Genomic DNA, 21,990 nt, shown 5'->3' with positions numbered 1-21,990 from the left:
CCCCACTTGAATGAAAAGAAAAAAAAACTTATGATCCCTCAAATAAAATAAAGAAAATTCAAGGTATAAATATTATAAATATTCTTTGTACAACTCATGTAGGGATTCAAATCTTCATTTTTTTACTACCTATTCTCGGCATCAAACATGTACACCAGCAGTTGTGAGAAATAGAAGATTAATATGCGTGAACAGATAATCATTCATTATCCAGACATTCAAAAACTAAAATTCCATGGTGGATTTCAGATAATCATCAAAATGATGTTCATTTTTTCTTGGAACGCATGTTATTCAATGAGATAGGATGTGTGCGTGTTAATTTGTGGGGGTTGTCATGGAACGAGCCACCATTCTGACTTCTTTCCATTCCTCACCTGGGTGAGAAAGCATGGCGGTACGAGTATTAATTTAGGTGAAGTTTTGACAGTAATTAATATTGGGACTGCAGAATTTCATGAAGAGTCTGCTTCATTTTTTATTTTTATTTTACAAGAATGTATACGCTTTTGTTTGTCCTTTTTTTTAGAATTTTTGTTGATGCATGGCAGTTTATTATCGAAAAAAAAATGATTGCAGACGACGAAGGGAATCAAAAGGCGTATGATTGCCACCTTCTTCTTCTTCTTCATTTTATTTTTTTTTGGAGATAATTAAAAATTGCATCACTTAGATCCATGAAACTGTGTTAAGCGGCGTTAGTAGTTAGTGTAATAGAATGTGCATAAATTATTTTTTAAAATGGTTTTTTGTTTGAAAATATATTAAAAAAAATTAAAAAAAAATTATTCTTAACTTTAACATATTAAAATAATAATAATAATAAGAATAATAATAATAATAATTCTGTAAAATACCATTTGAACTATGTTCCCAAACAGCATCTTATTTGTTGTCATTTAGTGTTGTACTCATGCTAATCTTTATTTTTAGTTAAAGTAATCCTGAAATAAATACTATCACATTTAAATTTAATTAAAGCTGGTTTACTTTTGTATTTTAAAAATATTTTAAAAAACATCTTACTATTAGCTGAAGATAATTCTCTAGAAAAATGCAGCTCAAAATATTTAACCAATCGTATTATATAAAATTTCGAATTAGATTCAGTTTCTCTCTGATAAATTTTTGTTCCATGTTTGGGGTATTATTATTCTACGACAGCGTTTTCAATCTGAATATGATTAGAGCATCATTATCAAAAGGCCAAAAAATAATAAAAAATAAAAAATAAAAAAAGCAGTGGCATGCGTTACCTAGGCATATCAGCGTGATGGGTGATGGGACAGGCAAATATTAAAGGGGCGGTGTTTCATGCTAAATAGAAAATTATCGTGTTCCTTATCTTTGCCGGTAATATCATATAGTTTTCAAATAAAGCTACAGGTAGCCATTTTATCAAGGCAGTGTCTGTTGTTATTGGAAAAAAAAAATAGATCATAATTTTAATTTTAATTTTAAAGTGGGAACACTATTTTTATCATGCTGAGACAATTCCTCCATGGACAAAACATGTAAATTATTGTATAGTTCAACTGTATAGCCAATATTCAAAGTAATATTTGATGCCACCACCTACCATAGCTACCATGCTTTTAAGGCACTAGAGCTCCGAAATCACCAACCCAAGTGATGTGATCTGTCTGCATCTCTCTCCTAAATTATTGTGTAAGAAAAGTAGATAAGAGCTACCAGGACTCTCTAGCCTGTACATGTGAATGGATCTTGTGGAAGACCTTCAGCTCGTCTACCTCCATCTCTTCATTCACACTAACACCGTACCCAGCGGAGCCCACCACTATAACTACGAATTTGTCTTCAAAATCTTGAAAAAAACGAAAAGCAAACGCAGAGAGAGAGCAAATAGGAGATGCAATGGGCCCCAAAGAAAAGATAAATCCAGATTATGTTCCTGTTTTTTAGTGGAGCAGCCAGCTATGCCACCCATGTTTCCTGGCCTCCCAAGATTCTGAAAAGCTGATGAAAAGTTTTACGTAGTTTTTGCTGGGTTTTGTGCTAGCAAGTGAAATTGCCACAAAACTCATTGCCCCCACGTAAGATTGTCACATTTGTAAGGAGAAGCATGGCTCACCGTGTCTCACCCGTGTGCAACTCTTTACCACTTCGTCTCGCAAGCAAGGATAAGGGAAAAAAATGCTAATCATCATTTCTCTTTTAAGCGCTTAATTAATCAGAGCTAACTCTTGATTTCTTGCCATTAATCTTGATATATGGAGAGTAAGCCCCTCTTGTGCCATCCCCTTCGCACGTGTTTCTTGTTGTTACAAAAAAAATCAATCTCAAAAGCTTGATTACGTGCAATATAATTTGTAATTGATATCCTAGTAGAACGTGATTTTATGTGTAAGTTTCCCATCTCAATTGACTTCACCGCATTAGGAAAATAAAAACAGTTAATTGTCTGCTTTTGTTCCATGAGATCTTCTAACACGAAATTTTGAGTACATTTGGTTCTAACCAAGAGGGGGGAATGCGGTGCTAAATATCACATTTTCTCTTGTTATTCAAGGCTAAGGCGCTATATGGAAGTGTGTTACAAGCTTTTGCTTTTGAACATATTTGTTATCCGGAAATATATTTTTTTATTTTTTAAAATTTATTTTTAATATTGACACATCAAAATGATTCAAAAACACCAAAAACAAATATTTAAAAAAAATCAAAATCAAAAAATTTTCCAAAGCGCGGTTTGACCGTACTTCCTAACACACCCTAAAACAAGAATGGTGATACAATTGTTAAAAAAAAACAATCCAAAAAAACATAAATTGCTCAATATACTTTAATATCTCATTTGTGCAACTAAAAGTGTTTATGAGTATAGTAGCTTTTGCTTTTGAATATATTTTAAAAGTACGTTTCATTTGAAAAAATATTAAATTGATGGGTTTTTTTTATATTTTACAATAATTTTGATGTGCTGATATCAAAAATAAAAAAATATATAATTTTTAGTATATTTTCAAAAAAAAAAAACACTTTTAAAATCATTATATATGACATATGATAATTAATAATCGAGTGTACAATTCTTGTAATTCTAAACTAGCAATGGGTCTAATGTCCAATAAATACTCAAGAATGTATTAAGTTTGGGCTACAGAACAGGAGAGAGTAATGGGCTTAACGAGATATAAGAGGAAAAAATCTTCATTTTTTTACATTTTTAATTTCATTTAATTCATATACTTCTCTAAATCCAATTAATAGAATTGAATTTCTTTTTTATTTTTAAAATTGAAACAAATTAAACTTTGTAATTTTATTTTGAAAATTAACCTAGACTCACAAGTCAAGAACCAAACAAAACAAATTGGATCTTAGTTTTTTTTTTTTTTTTCATTGTTTCCTTTCAATTTTAACTTGGTCTTCATTTTAGATTTGAATGAGGAACAGGGAATCTCTAATCGACTTTTCATTTTTTTAGAAGTTTAGATTCTCTATTCTAATTGTCTCAACGATTGTTTTATTTGATTTATAATTAATTTTATAGATATTTCAAATTTTAATTTCATTTTTTTATCAAGATCCATCTAGCAAAAAAAAAAAAAGGTGAAGTATTGACACGTGGTCACGAGCACCGCAAATCAATAAACTCAGTGTCATACTACAGTACTGCGTATGATTAATCATGAAGTCTCAGTTAGGTCGAATCTGCAGGCTTGGATCATTAATAGTTTTTTTTTTTTTAATGCAAGTTTTCATCAATCAAAATCAACTAAGAATAGATTTTGTTACAAAGTTTTTACAAGTTACAAAGGGAAAAAAATACAGATTCAAAAGAAACTAATTGTAGATTCTCGTTTCTGCAAATATTAGAATATTTAGTATTAAACTGAGCCTCTAACAAAACATTTGCTTTGAAGAGGTTCTGCCGAGCAAATCTGAAATATAATTTACAATAGTATTCAGTTCAGCTTCATCTTGTCCTTGAATCCTCTTATATTTTTCCTTCCAAACACTATACATATCGAGCCAGCCCATGCAAGACTGGAACAAACAAACGGTAGCCCAAGCAAGTTCTATTTCAGTCCCCGAATTGTTTGTGGAATCTACTCCTATGCAGAATGCACTGGCATGTTCTCTTTGTAAGACTACAAGAGAAAAACGACTGATCCATGTATAAAATAAAAAACAAGTAGCGTCCTGTAAATATGAAGAGAACCCCAGATAAGCTTATGGTAATCTGAGGATTATTTCCAAGTAATGCACTCCTCGGTGCAATGATTCGGAAAAGATAGTGCCAGAGAGAGTGTCTTTGACCTTGAGCTAGGCCAAACTCAACTGTCATCTTGCATAGGAAACCCTTGCATTTAAAGTAAGTCTCCTTACAAACTTGGTTCTCTTTGTGGGACTATTAGGGCTGGTCCTTCGTATTAGATTCCTCAATTTTCGATTTTGGCTCTAAACATTCGTTAGTTGAAAGCAGAGAAATAAAAATTGTTTGTACGTGATTCGAGCCAAGGATGAAAAAGAATAAAACTCCAAACCTCTCCACTTCTGAAAGACTAATAATCACGTTTACCATTGACAATAAGGAGAGACCTCCAACCTGCAAAGTTGCCAATGAGGCACAATTTTCATCATACCACGTTAGGCAATTCACAAGCAAGTCGGTTGCAAAAAACCAAATTAGGCAAATCACAAATACATGAGCAAACAATCTGATCAACTATGCATCGCAATGTTTGCCAGGCAAAATATAAGCCTACTCGATTAAAGCACAGATCAAGTCCTCGATGAAAACATTCTAGATCTCAGATAAACTAGTGCATCGAACAACTATCATCCAGAGTTTAAAATAAACAGTTATGGAGAACTGGTAAAAAATCAAAAAAGGGCAAGACAACTAAGAAAAATTCCCTTCAAGTTCAAGCAGCAGTTTCAGCAGGGGCCTCGGCGATTGGCTCATCAGCTGGCCTTTCCAATTTCACACCAACATCCTCGGAATAGTCCCCATGAACCTGCACATAGCAAAGAATATTAGAAGCTTGCAATATAACAACCAGCCAGAACCAAATATACTATTGCTTAAAAAGTTCACAAAATTCAGAAGTATAAAAATAACCATATGATAGAACACCTGCCATTGTTGGCTATATACATAAAAACTAAAGATTTAAATGCAGACAGAAAGCTGATGAAAAAATTTATCTTTGGAATAATTTTGGTGATCAAAACATCAAACACGTAATACGAAGCCTATAGAGACAAACCTCCATCAATTTTCCAAGGTCAAACTTTGGGGCCTTTAAGATCTTCACTTTCCTGATGAAAACGTTTTGAAGAGGGTAGATGCTTGAAGTTGCCTTTTCAATTTCCTTGCCAATGCTCTCTGGAATGAACTTGCGGACCAATTCCTTGAGATCACAAGAAGTTGCTTGGGCTGTCATAATTTCCCTCATTTTGCGACGTATCTGAGAGAAAACAAAAGCATACTCACATCATAAGCAGAAACAAAACAGCAAATAGCAAATTAATTCAGCACAATTTTCACTCAATCAATACTTTCCAGTCTCCGTATCCATCATTACAAATGCAAGAATTATATACAACTCTTGATGAAATAACTTTATTTTGGTTGCCACTAAATAATTCAGATTTCAAATCAGTAGCGTAATACACAACCACCAATATATACCAGAAAGATTCTCATAAAGGACATTCTATATCTTGTTGCAGCAAAGACTAAATAAAAACAAGAAATACATAGTGCCCTGAAAAAACAAACTTAAGTTCCTAATACATAAATTCAGTGAGCAACTACATATTATGATATGATATTCTTACTTGTCTTATTTGGCTGGACTGAGCATAGGTAGTCCTCTTGATCTGGTTGGGACGCCTTTTAGTGAACCCGATGCAGAACATCCTCAAAGTGTAGTTATCAGTGGTTTTCACATCAACATGAGCTTCAATCAAAGTTTGCCATTTCCTCACCAAAGACCTCAACTTGTCATTGGTAAAATTCATTCCCTGCAATATTTAAGGAGAGGATTAGAACTTGCAATGTTAAATTAATACATTGTCAATAGAATTAAAATATAATAATGTAAGAAAAATACAACTTCCATAATCATACCCAGAAGTTTGTCAAAACATTCTTTCCTTGAACATCTTCAGCTCTCAAACGGATCTTTCTGTAAGCATGATCCTCATCACCCTGAAGGTCTGCAAGTGAGATCTCAAAAACACGATGTTTGAGACCTTCTGAAGCAATCTGTTACAGACCACAGAGTACACATTAGTACATCAGCAACACATGGATACCTCTCAATGATCAAGCATCTATAAAAAAAATACAGTTGTAGTATTTCACGTCGACCATAAGTAAAAAATGCAAAATCCCAATACAGCACAAGAAATGCGACTAGAACAAACAAATTTCTGTTAGTTAATTTACAAAGAAAATGACACAACAACTAAAGATGACCTTCTAGACATGAGCCAGCAAGTCTAGGAAAAAGATAAGAATGAATGAAATTAAATTGTGAATAGAACTGGTAGAAAAAAAAAAGAGCACATTGCAGTTCGGAAGAGAACATGACAAGAGAAAAGGTTCAAAAATTTCAAGAGTCAAATCTTCACGACTAATATTTCTCTACAAGTGGGGATAAATTGTTACAGGAAAAGAAGTGTGTCGTGGACAAACCATATGCCATTCATACACTGTACTTCCATGCTTTCAAGGTTTAATTTTTTAAGCAGGCCACCTCAAAGTTGCCACTGAACTTAGATTTATTGAGCAAAATGAGCTCCAACCAACAAAATCTCAATCAACGCGTTAACAAAGTAACAAATTGCTAGAAACTCGCCTCTCTATCATGGCAATCATCGTGACCTCTTATACAGGCTAAAACTATGTAGAACACCTAGAATCTATGAATTTAAACAAAAACCTTGCCCCAAATTATGCACTCTCATTTTCTAAGAGAACCCAACGACCAAACATAAAAAACGCAAACAATTATGCAAAACTATGAAAAAAAAATAAGAGAAAAATGTTCATAAATTTAAAAAACGTTATATACCTTGGTACCCTGAGTACGAGTAACAAGAGTCTTGCCGACGTTTTTGACCGAGAAAACTGAAGGAGCCTTGATATCATACCAATCCTTCTTTGAAAATGGATCAGCTCTGTAAAGACAAACAAACAACAATAATTAATCAAACAGCAGATCTAGAAAGACACAAAGTTTAGTCTGCAATACTCACGCCTTCTTCTTTCCTCCCTTCTTTCCCTTGGAAATTCTCTTGTTCTTCCTGTTGACAAACATACGAGTAATTCATCAATAAAATATTTTCCAGGCACCCTGAACATATAAACATAAGCCTCCATGTGTTGAATGGGAAAGAGAGAAGGGAAGTGTACCCGACGGCCATGATTGGAGTTTGTGGTGGTCGCGAGGAACTGCGAGCTGCAGGGTAGCAGTGAAATAGTGATGGACGGCTGGGGAAGGGAAAACTCGCAAACCCTACCTGCTGCTGCCTTATTTTATATAGCTATTTTGGTGAGGATGGTGTGGTCATTTAATTAGGGTCATTTGTTTTTGGGTTTGTTGTGGGCTTTGAGAATTGCAGAAAGCCCATCCCTGACTAGGCTAGATGGTTTGAAATGGTTACAAAGTTACAAGCCCACAGTTTTATATAAATCCAAACAGCATTGTTTAAGGGACCTTAACGGGTAACCTGAAAAGGCTCGTTCAGTACCTTCAGGCTTCAGGTGGGTGCTGCTTTTTTTTTTTTCTAACCTAAAAAAATATATTTTATTATAATTCATTCATATTGAGTTTGTTAATTGTCACCATATTGAGTAATTTTATCACATTTTCTCCCTTCATAATATTTTTTATTTATCTAAAAATATTTTACAACAACAATATATTCATTATACAACTATTTCAATCATTATTATTATTATTTAATCAGGTTAGCATAAATTTATCATCATTATCTTCGTTATTTTTTTATAAATATTATAATTATCATCTTATTTTTTATAAATATTATAATTATCATTTCATTATTAATATTATTATTTATTATTATTATTTTCATTATTTTTATCACTATTATTATTATTGCTATTACTATTATTATTATTAGACCATTTCATTATCACGACACATTATCAGTAATTTACTAGTGCTTTAATTAGATTGTATTTATATCACTCTAAGCCTGCTTGGATTTAATTAGATTGTAAGATAAAGAGACCGTTTAAATTGAAAGTAAAATACTATGTGAAATAATAATCTGCTATGACTAATTGATTAGCATATAAGACATATATAAATACTATTTAATTTGTATTTTCATTTTAACTCGGCCCCTTTTATTCTAAAGCTGCAGGCAGGTTTTTAACTCAATTCCTTAAACATGTCGTAATCGTATTGTTCTTACTGTAATATATTTTCCTTAACTAAATTAAAACAATAAGAATTAATACGTAGCATAGATCAAAATACATTAAAAAAATGTAAATTTACTGATGGAATTTTATACTGATGGTTTATTAGTAAAAACCTTGTTGATGTGATCATGGACAAAAATGATTCGTCGGAAAAACTCTTAGTGGTGATTTGTAATTTGTCAGTGAGTCCATCAGTAATAATTTTACATATGAATTTACTAACAGATAAAGCGAGTCAAAAAAAATTTTACCTACTTCATTTTGTTGATACTTCCATCGTTGAATATAGTATATCATAGACAAAGAAATCATATGTCATTCTATCGATGATTTTTTTCATCAGTCGATGAATTTAACATGTAACCGTCAAACAGGTTGTTTGTTATTCCGCAGTGAGTAAACAATGACAATGATATCTGCAGTAATTTTTTTTTCTAACTCTCTGGAATTTAAAACAACTTAAAAATATATATTTTTAAAAAATCTATTAAACAAAAACATAAATTAATAAATTGATATAAATTCAAATATTTATTACAAATTTAAACATTTATAATTTCAAATACAATTAATCTAAAATAGAGACGCTGGAGGAGGGGGGGTCTTCGTCTGAACCGTGGGGTGAATAAGAAAGAGCATATGTATGGTGATGTAACATCCATATGTGATCTTATCTTCGATATCAATTTGCGAAGTTCAAATTAGATGGACATCTAATATTGCCTCCGCTAATATTTCTCATATTAGATAATGTACAATTAATAAAACCCTGAACTCTATTACAATAATTCATCCCACACAACCTTATAGGCGAATCTCGATATATCCATGAACGACCATTCATTACTTATGTCAAACATATATAGAATATTGATGACAACATGTATTAATTAATTATGTAAACTAAATAAATAACAGAATATTGGTTTAACTCAAACTTATTCAAACTATTTTAATAGTACAACTAATTCACTATTAATTATCTATATAAATTTAAATTTCTAAACATTTACTGGAAATTTAAACTCAACAATAAAATTGATAAAATATAAAACGGACCCTATTATTCATATACTACAAAAATATACATTAAAAATGAACGTTTTGAAATTGAGTTCAAATAAAAAATAAGTAGTTTTGCTTCCTTGAAATGGAGAATCTTCAATAAAATTTGAATCAGAACATGAATGCTGACAAACTAAGTATTGAAATAGCTGAAATTTGTAGTGAAATGTTGATTTGTGATAAAATTGGGTGGAGGGTTGTGGTGTTTGTTGCAAAAAAAAAATAGAGAAAGAAAAAGAAATGAGAGAGGGAGAGAGGAGAATCGCTCGTTAGGTCATAAATTAAATATTACTGATAGATTTACCAATAAATTTAATTAACATATTTAAATTTGTTTATAAAAACGACACGTCATCGTATCTCTTGATTTTTTTCTCATTCATTTTTTTTATTGTAATTCTCTTAATATATATATATATATATATATATATATATATATATATATATATATATATATATATACCATTTATTAACAAAAAAAAATTATTGTATTTCTGAATGTATTTCTAAATGTTTGGCTAAGATAGGTGTGAACATTTAATTTACTGGCAATATATTGTACGGGCCTACTTCAATATTGCAGGTTTCAAATTTGAACCTGTCACCTCCATAAATAATTGCAGATCCAATAAAATTAATAGCACGCACTCTGTTTTTATTATCATTAATCATATCAGTCGTAGTAATTTTGTCAAATACAATAGTACTAGTAATATTAGTGCACCTACAAGGGCAGTGGTGGCTTTGCTGGTGGAGGAAGCGGTGGTTACATACGCTGGTGCTGGAGTTCTAGCTAGCTAGTGAGGCACTGAATGGAACCACAACTAATGGGATGTGCATAAAAGTTACTACATTCCTCCGGTGTGCGCTGGAAAGGCCTATTCGGAATACAATTCCTCCTATCATCATTCCCCGGCAACCTGAGGCACACCAGTGACTCACCAGAAAAGTAATTAAACGAGTATGTGAAATTCTCCAACTTAGGCAAGGAACATATACTGCTAGGAACTTGCCCGGAAAACTTGTTATGTGCCACATTTAGCTGCTCCAGGTTCCTCATTGCTCCTACTGACTCTGGCAAAGGCCCAGCTAAATTGTTGAAGCTGACATCAAGAACTGTTAAGCCTCTTAGCAGCCCAATATCTTGTCGTAAACAACCTGTTAACGCCATATTAGAGAGAACAATCTCGTCAAGGGTCTCTGCCATGTTTGCCAAACTTGGAGGAATGCAGCCTCTGATGTCGTTGTTGGCTGCTACAAACACTGAAACTGGAGAGTTTCCCAGGTTAGCAGGCAGGGCTGAGTGAAATCTGTTATTGTTTATGAAAAGAGCATCTAATTTTAGCTCAAAAAGCTGTGGTGGGATTTTTCCATCGAATTCGTTGAACCTTACATCAAGATATTTGAGCGAATGCAAGAAGAAAACAACACTTGGAAACGGACCACTAAAGCGGTTGTTACTGATGTCAAGCTCGAAAAGAAATTTGAGATGGATAAAACTATCAGGGATGACACCGAAGAAACGATTGGAGTTTATGTGAAAGAGAGCAAGGTCTTTAAGGAGCCCAAGCTCTTCAGGCAAAAAACCGGCTATGTTGGCGTGGTTTAGGTCTATGCCGGCAACCGTCAAGATAAAAGGGTCATATGGGGCTGGGGCACAATAGACACCAGTGTAGTTGCATACATGTGGCCCATGCCAGTTGGCCGTAAAATGGTTGGGGTCAGAGGTTATAGCTTGTTTCCAAGCCTGGAGAGCTATGTAAGCCTCCATGAGTTGAGGGCTTACGATGGGAAAATCAGGTGGATAAAAAGTTTGTGAATTGACCTTGGACAGGAAGAGCATGATATTGATGATGCTCCAGAGGGTTAGATTGATGAGATATGAGCTCTTCATTTGGAGAAGGATATGCCTCCGGTGATAATTGCTTGTTTTTCTTGTGGTGTAAATATAAAAGTCACAGGTACTATAGCACTCCAGTGCTTCATGTATTGAATAGAGGCTTGGAAGGTTTATATAAGTTGAGGGCAATGCAATAATGGGTATTAATTAATTTTATAATATTAATAGCCTGTAAAATTTAGTCTAGTTGATCAATTTTCTCGTAAATATTTTACTCGATCGGCAGCTATTTAAATATCAAATCGATGTGATGCAAGACTCTAGATTATGAATGAAGATCTCAGTAAAAAACAAATTAATCGTTTCAATTTACACATGGAAGTTTATATAATGTTAAAATCATTAATTGTTCCGAGTTTCGATTAGCAGTGAACATTATCAATAGATCTTGGTCGTTGGAAATTGAAGTGGGAATTAATCATCCCAGAAAAGTGTCAATCTACCAGTCGATCATGTCATCAAAAACTTCGAAGCAGCGCTTAGCTACTTGGGTTATGTATGTTCAACCAGTTGGTCTATAGCATCTGTTGAGGCAAGATGACGATGAGCTGTATACTTCGGACGACATGGTTTTCTTGTTATGGTAGTAAAGAAAGAGCAAGTGATGATATTAAAAGTACAGAGCTTGCCGTGTGTTCAATGCTATCATGTTATCGTTGTCAAGAAGACACATACCAGGTGCCAAGTTGTCTGGTATCTAGATTTCTTAGCTCTCTAATGGCTCCACAAATGTTGCAACTCCCAACGAACACTAGTAAAACCCAACGGCCGGGTTTGTTTGAGTTGTTGAGCCCCGGCGTGACTGCTCCCATGCCCAGGGCTTCTGCAATCCCTTTCTAAAGGTTTATGAAGATTGAAAAACTCACTACACAGTTTCCTTTTCATCTCAATGAAAACAATCGCCATACAGTATTTGACTATGATATTGAAGTTTAACTTTCGAATTTCGCAGAGCATCTTGATGAAAACGATTTTTTTTTATTTTTTTATTAATATAAATAGTCGGTCAAATTCCATATATCTCAACTAATTCAAATTAATGAATATATAATTCTTCAGTAGCCAGCAGCCAGCAGCCAGTAGCCAGCAGGAGCCAGCAGCCCTAATGCCCTTATGAAAAGGATTTTAACCACACATAAGATTGTGGGTTTAATGTCACATGGGGTAGTAGGTGGGCTTTAAAAGCTAGCACGCCTGGCTTGCATGGCCCATTAATTTCTTCTACTGTATCATAGTAGGACTAGTTACTTTCATTTGCTTGGACCATGACCCTTACTCCATTTCAAGCACCGCGAAAACTTAACCTGAGAGGAAATATTTATTTTCATGAGAGACAGGGCGGTGGCAGCTCTAGAGTTCAGGTTCTACACACAAAATGGAAAGAATTAAAGAAGCTCAGTGGAAAAGAACAGTAATGAGAGTTAATGATCACATGGGCACGTTATATTAACTTCACATGTACATACATGAATGATCATTTTTTATTCGGTTTTTATTAAAAAAAAATAATAAAACCGGTTTTTTCCCTTAAAAAACAGAAATTGGTTCAAACTGACCAGTTTCGGTTCGGTTATTTTAGAACAAAAACCAATTTTTTTGGTTTGGCTCGGTTTTTTTCAGTTTTTTTTGCTTGGGTTCGGTTCAGTTTTTTCAGTTTCAGGCTTATAAAACTAAAACCAAATCGGTCGATTTTTTAAAAATTCTAATTAGTTTAATCAGTTTTTTTTTTACAGTTCAGTTTTTTCGGTTATTTATTTTCTAATTTTCTGAGTTTAATTGATTTTTTTACTCACCTCTAAATATATTAAAAAGTAAATAAAAATATGATAAAAAAATACATACCAATGGGAAAACAAAATCACGGCAAGAAATTCCAGCAAAACAACAAATGAAACCAGAATATGTTGATGAAAATAATTTAGTTTTTTTTTTAATTTGGGTTTATTGAGTTTATTTAAGAGCTGGATACAATTATTAAAAAAATATATAATTTAATCGAAAACAAGGATAATTTTTTGGAACACGATTATTAAACTCTTAGAATCTAATCTAGAACCACCACATAAGAAGATCATTTTGTTTTGTTCCGGCAGACAGATAAAAAGAAAAACACAACCAAACTTTAAGGTGAGAAACATCATAAGCATACGCCAAGAGAAAAAAGGAGAGCTCATCTAGTGGTCTGCCAAATAATCAAAGGGATTAAAAAACAAATAGTTTTTTGACGAAGAAATTCGCATATGCATTACCTTCGAGAAGAACATAATGTAGAAGAGAGAGAGAAAAAAGAGACAGAACAAAAATTACTCTCTTGTATGTAGGGAAAATAGTGTCATTTTTGGTGGGTTTTAAAGGAATTTCTCTCGTTATATCTTTCTCTTGATGGAGCAACTATCATTGATAATTACTCTCTTGTACTGTCTTGAGCAACCACTTTGTTGAATATAGGTTAGAGTCCACTATTTTTTAGCAGAGAATAATTATTTTTGGTTTCGGTTAATTTTTTATAAAAAAAATAATCAAGTTGAAATTTTAAAAAAAAAACCAAAACCGGTTCAAACTGATCGGTTTTTTAGGACAAAAAGTACCGGTTTGGCTCGGGTTTTTTCCGGTTTGGGTTCGGTCCGGTTTTTTCGGTTTGAGTCTTATAAAATCAAAACCAAATCGAACCAGTTGGTTTTTTTAAAATTTTAATTGGTTTAATCAGGTTTTTTTCACAGTTCGGTTTTTTTAATTTTCTTAGTTTTCTCAATTTTTTGATTTTTTTTATCATCCCTAATTTTGAGAATTTGCACCTCCTTTTGTTTTAACTTTGGCTTTCAAAAATCGAGATCTTTTTGGAGGGCAAGGGGAGAATTAAATACTAGTTAAGCTATAATTAATTAGAGAAAATAGTTAAAACGGCTCTTTGATGCACACGGAGTTTTACTTTTTATTATTATATATTTTTTAATATAATTACTAAAAACATTGATAAATTCAATATTTTGCATTGATTAGTACATCTTATTAATTAAAATTTCCATTATTTAATTTATTTATGATTATTAATATATTATTCATTAAATATTTTAATATTATAGTAAGCTACTTAAAATGGTTTCCGTGAAAAAAACAATTTTTTTTAATCATAAAATCATTATATATTTTAAAACTTTTATTTGAAAGTATAGTTTAGAAAAAAGGAAGTGTATAAAAGAATATCAAACAATATGTTCAGATTATACAATACAAATATAAAGTTATTTTAATTTAAAAGTTGAAGTATTAAAACAAAAACAGTTTAAGGTGAATGATGCCTTTTAAAATATTTTTTTTATTTTTTTATGTATGTTTATAAGTGGAAGATGGAGCAATTTTCATTTTGTATTTGAGATCTCTTGTTAATTAAAAACAAATTTTTTTTTATAAAATATAAATAGTAAATATATCTTATTTATTATTATATTTTTTTATCAAGTGCAGACATTTGACAATTACCCAGATAAGAATTAGCTTGAAGTTGCTCCGCCATGAAAGCACTGAACTCCATTTTGATTGTTGAAAGGTATATAATAAAGTGGATTTGTTTTTCTCCTTTGTTTTCCTTTTTGTCCCCTCGTACGCGTTCTGGTAGTTGCTTTATATATATATATAATGCGAGAGTAGTTAGATATTACTTGAATGTTAAAGTCAAGAATTATTGTCTTTTCGAAACCAAGAAGCGTTTTTTTTATTTATTTATCTTGACGAATAAAGTATGAATTTTCTGGAAGTGCCGTAGACATTGAGCTTATTTTATGGATTTCAGAGATTTTGAGAGTAGTTTTTATGATTCGACGAAAAGTATAACAAAGACGTGGTCAAGTAATGGTTTCCCTTGCAGTGGCAGATTGTGTGTCAATTGCTTAATTTCCCTCCATAATAGATCAAGTTGTTTGATACATGCATATATTAACTAATATTTAAATAATTTTGAGAAAATATCTCAATTATTTCAACATCATTCAGTGCTTGTTTAATATTACTCCGTTTTTAAAGCATAATTATGTTTAGTTTTTTTATTTAAAAACAATGTTTAATTAATATATATTTTGCTTTTGAAACCAAAACAATTATCATTTTAAAAGAGCTTTAATTGAGACAAAGCAATGTACCTCTTACTTAATTTTAATAAAAAAACACAATTGTTTATTGTGGATTTTACTTTTGTTTTGATTAAAATAATAAGTTTTTTCATTATTTTTTTAATTACATATAATAAAAATGCGATATTAATTGGTTTATATAATTTTATTTCAAAATTATTTTTTTATTATCATTGATTTTATTGAAATGACATGTCTATACATATTATCATTCTATTTAACCCTTTTTTAGTTTCTTGATCAAGGATTACTCTCATAAAAAATATTTACATAAGTCATATGAGGTTAAGAAGTCATATCACACATTTAATATAAACGAAATATATTTTTAAGAGTATTTTTAATATGTTACAACATCTATTGGTCATTTTACATTAATTTAAAAGCACAATAAAATAATTTAACAAAATATTATTTAGTTGCTTTAATATTTAATTACAAGCACAACACAACAATGAATATATCAAATACGTTTTTCTCCCCACCACACAATATCAAAGAATAAAACAAATTACAACAATACCAAACATATTTTAAATCCTAAACATGTATCACTCACTATGTTCACTATTGTTGGAAAAGTTTACTTAAGAACATAGATATATTTGATGTTAAGTTAAAAGTAGGGTTCTCTTATTTTTTCAGGTTAAAAATTTGTTGAAATTTAATATTTAACACGAGTCATTTAAAATGGGATATTGACATAATTTAAATAAATTATGAGTGAATGAGAAATTGATCTCAGAGATCCCTTGAACTGATAAGTTTTGGTAAAATTCAAAACTCTAAATTTTTTTTATCTCACTTAGAAATTAAAAAACAAAACTTGGTTTATTAAATAAAAGAGTTAAAAAGTTCAAATTAAACCTAAAAAGCACCTAAGTTTTTAGAGGAAGAAGACATAAGCAAAGTGAGTTTTTGGTTGCTCAGGTTTTGGGTTGGGCTTGGGTATAAGTTTTGATTTATTGTAAAATAATATTTTGGGTTACAAAAAATTATTTTCGCCAATTAAAATTTATACTTGGGCTTGATCCATATAAAAATATATATATTAGCATATTATTTTGTTCAATCCAGTCTATAAATATTAACAGTCTCTTCCATAAATATTTTTTACAAATCTAAACAATTTTTTCAGCTTAAAAATTTGGATTTATGGCCAAAACATCGAGCTTTAATTTTTATTTATTTATAGTGGCTAATCAAAAGTTAATAATAATGAGAACTAATTATTTTTATTATTAGAATCAAAATCCACTATAAAAAAATAGGTGAATGAAGAGTTTCAAATAGGTTTTTTCTAGTTTTTTTACATTGTCTTTCTCATCTCATTTTTAGTGTTTTCCTTCTCTTTTTATATTTTAGTATAACTGTGTCATTTTATTTTAGTTTGAAAACCTTGTTTAGTTGCATAAAATAAGGAGAAATAAATCTATAAGGATAAAGAATTTATCCTTTGATAATGATAAAAATTTGGTTTCAACAAGCAAGTATAATTCTTTATCTTAATATATATATATATATATATATATATATATATATGCTAGGATTTTAATTTGATATTAATTAGAAATTTGAATATATAAATTGTATGTATACTAGAATTGTATTATTATATTTGTATTGAAAGTCTGTTTACTATAAATTTTTATTTTGAATATTTATAGATTTAAATTTATATAAACTCTAAATTTTTCTTAAATATCTTTTATATTTTGAAATTTCTTGTTATAATAAAGTAAAATAAAATTTATTTTGAAAAGAACTATATCTCTCGTGCGGGCTATGACTAAAGTCTAGGTGGCCATTGTTATCTTGGAGGAAAAAGGCCGTGCTAGAACTTGATTTTCCTCTTAAGTCACGTGATATAACTCGTGCCTTAGTTGCTAGAGGCAAGGAAGGCTGGTTGTCTGAGTTGTAATGAAGAAAGCCAAGTGCAAAATCTCTTCCTCTCTCTTGTCTGCTATCGTCTAGACATGCATTCTCATCACGTTAAGTTTTATCTTGAAGCTAAAACGGGATCAAAATTAATTTAGAGGTAAAATTAAGTATATCATGATGAGGGATCGATCTTGCTTTTGATATGGTTAATAAGTAGTACTGTTGCTTGAGCTTGAATATATATATATATATATATATATATATATATATATATATATATATATATATATAATTGCCTTTTTACTTTTGATATGGTGATAAAACAATATAGCTTCAGTTTGAAATATATTTCTTATAAAGCCTATTATTCTCTAACTAGTATATATATATATGATTCAATACCACGTACGTCCGTACAGTCCTAAAGATACATGCATTGATACTAATGAAGCGTCGAATTTAGTTTCTCTTTCTACGGTGGCCTGCAGATAACTAATGCTTGCTTGTTTAATCACTATCGGCTCAACGACGAGTGCTAGCAAGATTCATGCACGTAACTGGTACATAATTAACTACATTTTAGTTTGTGATCACTAATATTATATATGGACTTGGCTAAATCTTCAATTTTCAACTAGCTAGCTAGCAGGTGTTAATTACATATATACACAAGTTTGGCACAAATTTAGGGGGTCAAAGCTATGTCCGCGCCTACAACACCATGTATGTTTTTCTACTAATTAATCCTCAATCATGAAAAAAAAAAGACAGAGGGAGAGAGAAAGAAATTAAAAGAAATCCTGCGTCACAGAAGCATAACTTTTTCAATTCAAGAAATATATATACTAATATACAGACCAATTAATAACGACAACGCAATTGAGCCTTTTATTTTCCTGTAAATGAAAATGAAAGCGAAACAAAATCAAGCATTCTACATCCCCTCTTTTTTCCCTTGGTGTAGCTATCAAAAGAGATCGGCCAGTAGAAGAAATCAAGAAATCACTGTTTTTTTTTCCCCTTCAAGAAAAGAAAGAAATCAACCTGTTTATAATCAAAGTCTCTACGACGGTCAAGGATAATAAAATTTATGTGGTGGCGGAGGCGGAGGCGGGGGTGGGGGTGGAGGAGGTGGGGGTGGGGGTGGAGGAGGAGGAGGAGGAGGTGGAGGCGGTGGAGGTGGAGGAGGCGGTGGGGGTGGAGGCGGTGGGGGTGGTGGAGGAGGAGGAGGAGGAGGTGGGGGTGGGGGTGAGCACCCGGAGGCACTGCAGCTGGGAGGAAAAGCATAGAAGGACTTGCATTCCTGAGGTGATCGCTGCAAAGGCCTATAGGGTATGCAGTTCTCCGTATCATCTTTGGCTTGTAGCTTGAGGCACGCTGGTGGCTCACCACAGAAGTAATTGTAAGAGTATGTGAAATTCTCCAACCTAGGCAATAAGCATATGCTTCGTGGAATGTCACCATAAAGCATGTTGTGTGCCACATTCAGCTGCTCCAACTTTTTCATGTCTCCTATAGACTCTGGCAGTGAACCCACAAGCTTGTTGGAGCTTACATCGAAAACTGTCAATTGGTTCATCAACCCGATATCTGATGGCAAACAACCAGTCAATCCCATGTTCGTCAGGATTATCTCGTCAAGGGTCCCTGCCATTTTTGTCAAACTTGAAGGGAAGCAACTATTAAAATTGTTGTTTGCCAATACAATGACCGAAACTGGAGACTTGCCTAAGTTTTTAGGTACGGATGATTGGAATTTGTTGTTGTTAATGAAAAGTGCGTCAAGATTTTTATCAAAAAGTTTAGAAGGGATCTTGCCTCGAAACTCATTGTATCTTATATCAAGAAATTTGAGTGAAGGCAGGGAAAGAACAACAGAAGGAAATTTACCACTAAATTGGTTGTTGCTAACGTCAAGCTCATAAAGGAGGTTGAGTTCGCAAAAGCTACCAGGGATGGAGCCGAAGAAGCGGTTGGAGTTTATGTGGAAGAGAGCTAGGTCAGTGAGGAGGCCAAGGTCTTCTGGCAAAGAACCAGCTATTTTTGCATGGTTTAGGTCTATACCAGCAACTGTTAAGGTGTCACGGTCATCTGGGGCTGGTGCACAATAGACTCCTGTGTAGTTGCAAACATTTGGGCCACACCAATTTGAGGTAAAGTTTTTGGGGTCGGAGGTGATTGCATGCTTCCAGGCTTGGAGAGCTATGTAAGCCTTCAGGAGTCTAGGGTTTGGGATGGGCGGAAGATCTAGATCTACAGAGAGTTGATAAGAGGGTTTAGGGAAGAATACTATGATACCGAGGATGCCCAAGAAGGCTAGAGTGAGACATGGGTTCTTCATTTTTGAGAAGGAAATGGCAACAAGTGATGAAGTACTCGAGGTTTATGGAACGATCGAGAGGTTGAGGGAAGAGGGAAGAATATATTAGGATTTGTTGAACAAGGTAGGATGGTTTTATCAATGATTTATACCATAAAATAACGTGTACTTGCACTATGGGAATTAGTAATTAAGACTTCTGGCTGTCTCATTTTAGTTGAGGTCATATATATATATATATATATATGATAATCAGGAATACGAAAAGGCTTTAATATTTGATTAATTTGACTTCATTGATCATTGATTTCAGAAAGTAACACGAATTTTCTTGATATGTGTTTAGCTAGCTAGGTATACTTAATTTTTTTTGTTACTCTTTCTAGTGCACTGGCAGGCATTATAGCTATCGGTAAATATTGTAATTTGATGACAATATTGATCAGTTTCTTAATTATGGTTTTTGTTTGGAAGGAATTCGGTGCCTGATCTCACCAAAAACACGGTGTTTACCATTTTCGATTATTATAAGTTAATATACATATGGTAGTTTGGAAAGAGACTGCTCAAGAAAACTTGCAATAGTATGAAGTTTTCAGCTTAATTTAATCTATTGACTGGGGCTGTAGGTAGTGCAAGTGGGCTAAAAACAATATGATCAATAATACATCAGCACAGTGGATGCTAATTAAATATATGTGTACGTGAAACATGAAGATACATCGGGTATGTATTAGAAATAACGTATTCTTGTCTCAGAAGAAATTAATTTTTGCTCGCAATATTTATGATGCAATTAAAATTTTGTTTTTTAAAAAATTTAAAAATATATTTTTAGTTAAAATTATTTTTTTATGTTTTTAAATATTTTTTGATGTGTTGATGTCAAAAATAATTTTTAAAGAATAAAAAAAATATTATTTTAATGCATTTCTGAGTGAAAAACATTTTAAACAACAATTATTACCATATTTCTAAACATACCCTAAATATATTTTAAATATATTTTAGATTGCGGTTGGTTATCCACAAATCTTACCATCATATACACACACAAATGAAAATCAATATTTCTAATTATATTGGTGGTTGGAAATTTGAAAAGAGACTCGTCTAATTAAGAAAATAAGACACCAATTAATAAGTACCATAAGTTGGAGATTTCTGTTGGCATAACATTTTGTATATGTGGACGACGAAGTAAATCCATGTGAAATTATTGTAAGAAAGAATACTGTAATCATATATATGCAGAAGTGATTGTCTGGGGAAGATTGATCAGTGACAAGCTGGACTTGCATTTGGGACCACGAAAGCTTTTCTTGTGTATGCATGCGTGTAAGATCAAGGATAAGATCGGCCAAGAGTGAATTTTAAAGCCTATCAATTGTACAGATTTGAAGATGCCACTTTTCCAGCTGATCGATTGGTGCATAATAGTAAATGGAAAAAACTGTCACGACGAAGTTCATCCTCTTGGCTTGTATAGAAGGCATCTGATGACACGATTATTCGCAATTGCAGTAGCCAGCTCAGTACTATATGCATGCTTAATGCTATTTCTCTTTCGAATGGGAGGAAATAATTAAGGATCCGACTGGATCGAGTCTGAATCTTAACTCCCTTTAGTTTGGATGCATGTTTCGAGGAACAAAACACCGCTAGGCTGCCTCTGTGTCAGACATGTATACCAAATTCCTGCTCTCGAGCATTTATGTGCTCGTGTTGTTCGTCATTAACTACTGCCTCTCGTTATAAATTGTTGAGTTTAATTGGACTTTTATTAACTGTACAAATTAAGAAGGCTTTCGTATTAACAATGGGACTTAGCCAGGCCAAAGATCGATGGCTGTTTGATTAAATTCATTTAATTATAGAGCAGGTGGGATTTAAGAGCTGTCAAATTGAAACTTGCCAAGGTCCATTTAAGGATGTTTGAACTGAAATCCTTGTCCTTGAATTCTTTTTGCTCGTGACTGTAATATCTGGTTTTATATAATTCCACTTGTGCAAGTTGAAACCATATGGAGAGCGAGATCTAAAGTCAACAACAAGGTTAGGTTGCAAAGGAAACACGCTTCAAAGATCAAAACAAGAAAAACTACACGCAAGAAATTAATTTGTACAAAAATGTACTCGTAGACAGGATCGAAAAGGGATATAGGTCCATGCCAAGTATATATCATTAGTTTGGATAAGGAGAGGCAAAAAAAAAAAAAAAACAGTGAAGCAAGAAACCATTAGAAAATGAACATATCCTTCA

The 21,990-nt window shown here is 32.3% G+C and overlaps 3 protein-coding genes across 3 annotated transcripts; all 3 read right to left on the bottom strand.

Annotated features, from left to right (window-relative positions):
• Window positions 1-4,708: 4,708 nt before the first annotated feature.
• On the bottom strand, window positions 4,709-7,547 carry LOC7474179 (40S ribosomal protein S3a-2). Its single transcript, XM_002314635.4, has 7 exons — window positions 7,394-7,547; window positions 7,237-7,284; window positions 7,053-7,158; window positions 6,104-6,241; window positions 5,812-5,997; window positions 5,238-5,438; window positions 4,709-4,985 (listed from the first exon to the last, which is right to left on the bottom strand). The coding sequence occupies exons 1-7, from the start codon at window positions 7,402-7,404 to the stop codon at window positions 4,893-4,895; spliced, it is 783 nt and encodes a 260-aa protein (XP_002314671.2). The 5' UTR covers window positions 7,405-7,547; the 3' UTR covers window positions 4,709-4,892.
• A 2,581-nt stretch (window positions 7,548-10,128) lies between these two features.
• Window positions 10,129-11,504, bottom strand: LOC7474178 (leucine-rich repeat extensin-like protein 6). Its single transcript, XM_002314634.4, has one exon. It carries the CDS (start codon window positions 11,391-11,393, stop codon window positions 10,293-10,295), a length of 1,101 nt encoding a protein of 366 aa, XP_002314670.3. The 5' UTR covers window positions 11,394-11,504; the 3' UTR covers window positions 10,129-10,292.
• A 6,691-nt stretch (window positions 11,505-18,195) lies between these two features.
• LOC7498063 (leucine-rich repeat extensin-like protein 6) lies at window positions 18,196-19,852 on the bottom strand. The gene has a single exon (XM_002314633.4). The coding sequence runs from the start codon at window positions 19,746-19,748 to the stop codon at window positions 18,480-18,482; it is 1,269 nt and encodes a 422-aa protein (XP_002314669.3). The 5' UTR covers window positions 19,749-19,852; the 3' UTR covers window positions 18,196-18,479.
• Between the last annotated feature and the right edge of the window lie 2,138 nt (window positions 19,853-21,990).

Source organism: Populus trichocarpa, chromosome 10 (genome assembly GCF_000002775.5).
Source record: "Populus trichocarpa isolate Nisqually-1 chromosome 10, P.trichocarpa_v4.1, whole genome shotgun sequence".
Taxonomy (NCBI): Eukaryota; Viridiplantae; Streptophyta; class Magnoliopsida; order Malpighiales; family Salicaceae; genus Populus; species Populus trichocarpa.
Note: the sequence above shows the minus strand (reverse complement) of the source record. Positions and strands in the feature narration are given on the sequence as shown.

What these genes read in the sequence shown, in the direction of transcription:
- LOC7498063 (XM_002314633.4), bottom strand. Translation starts at nt 19,748, where the DNA reads ATGAAGAACCCATGTCTCACTCTAGCCTTCTTGGGCATCCTCGGTATC.
- LOC7474179 (XM_002314635.4), bottom strand. An exon ending in CTCGTACTCAGGGTACCAAG is followed by an intron (nt 6,242 to 7,052) that starts GTATATAACGTT and finishes GGTCTGTAACAG; the next exon opens with ATTGCTTCAGAAGGTCTCAA. An exon ending in ACCTTGGAAAATTGATGGAG is followed by an intron (nt 4,986 to 5,237) that starts GTTTGTCTCTAT and finishes TGCTATGTGCAG; the next exon opens with GTTCATGGGGACTATTCCGA.
- LOC7474178 (XM_002314634.4), bottom strand. Translation starts at nt 11,393, where the DNA reads ATGAAGAGCTCATATCTCATCAATCTAACCCTCTGGAGCATCATCAAT.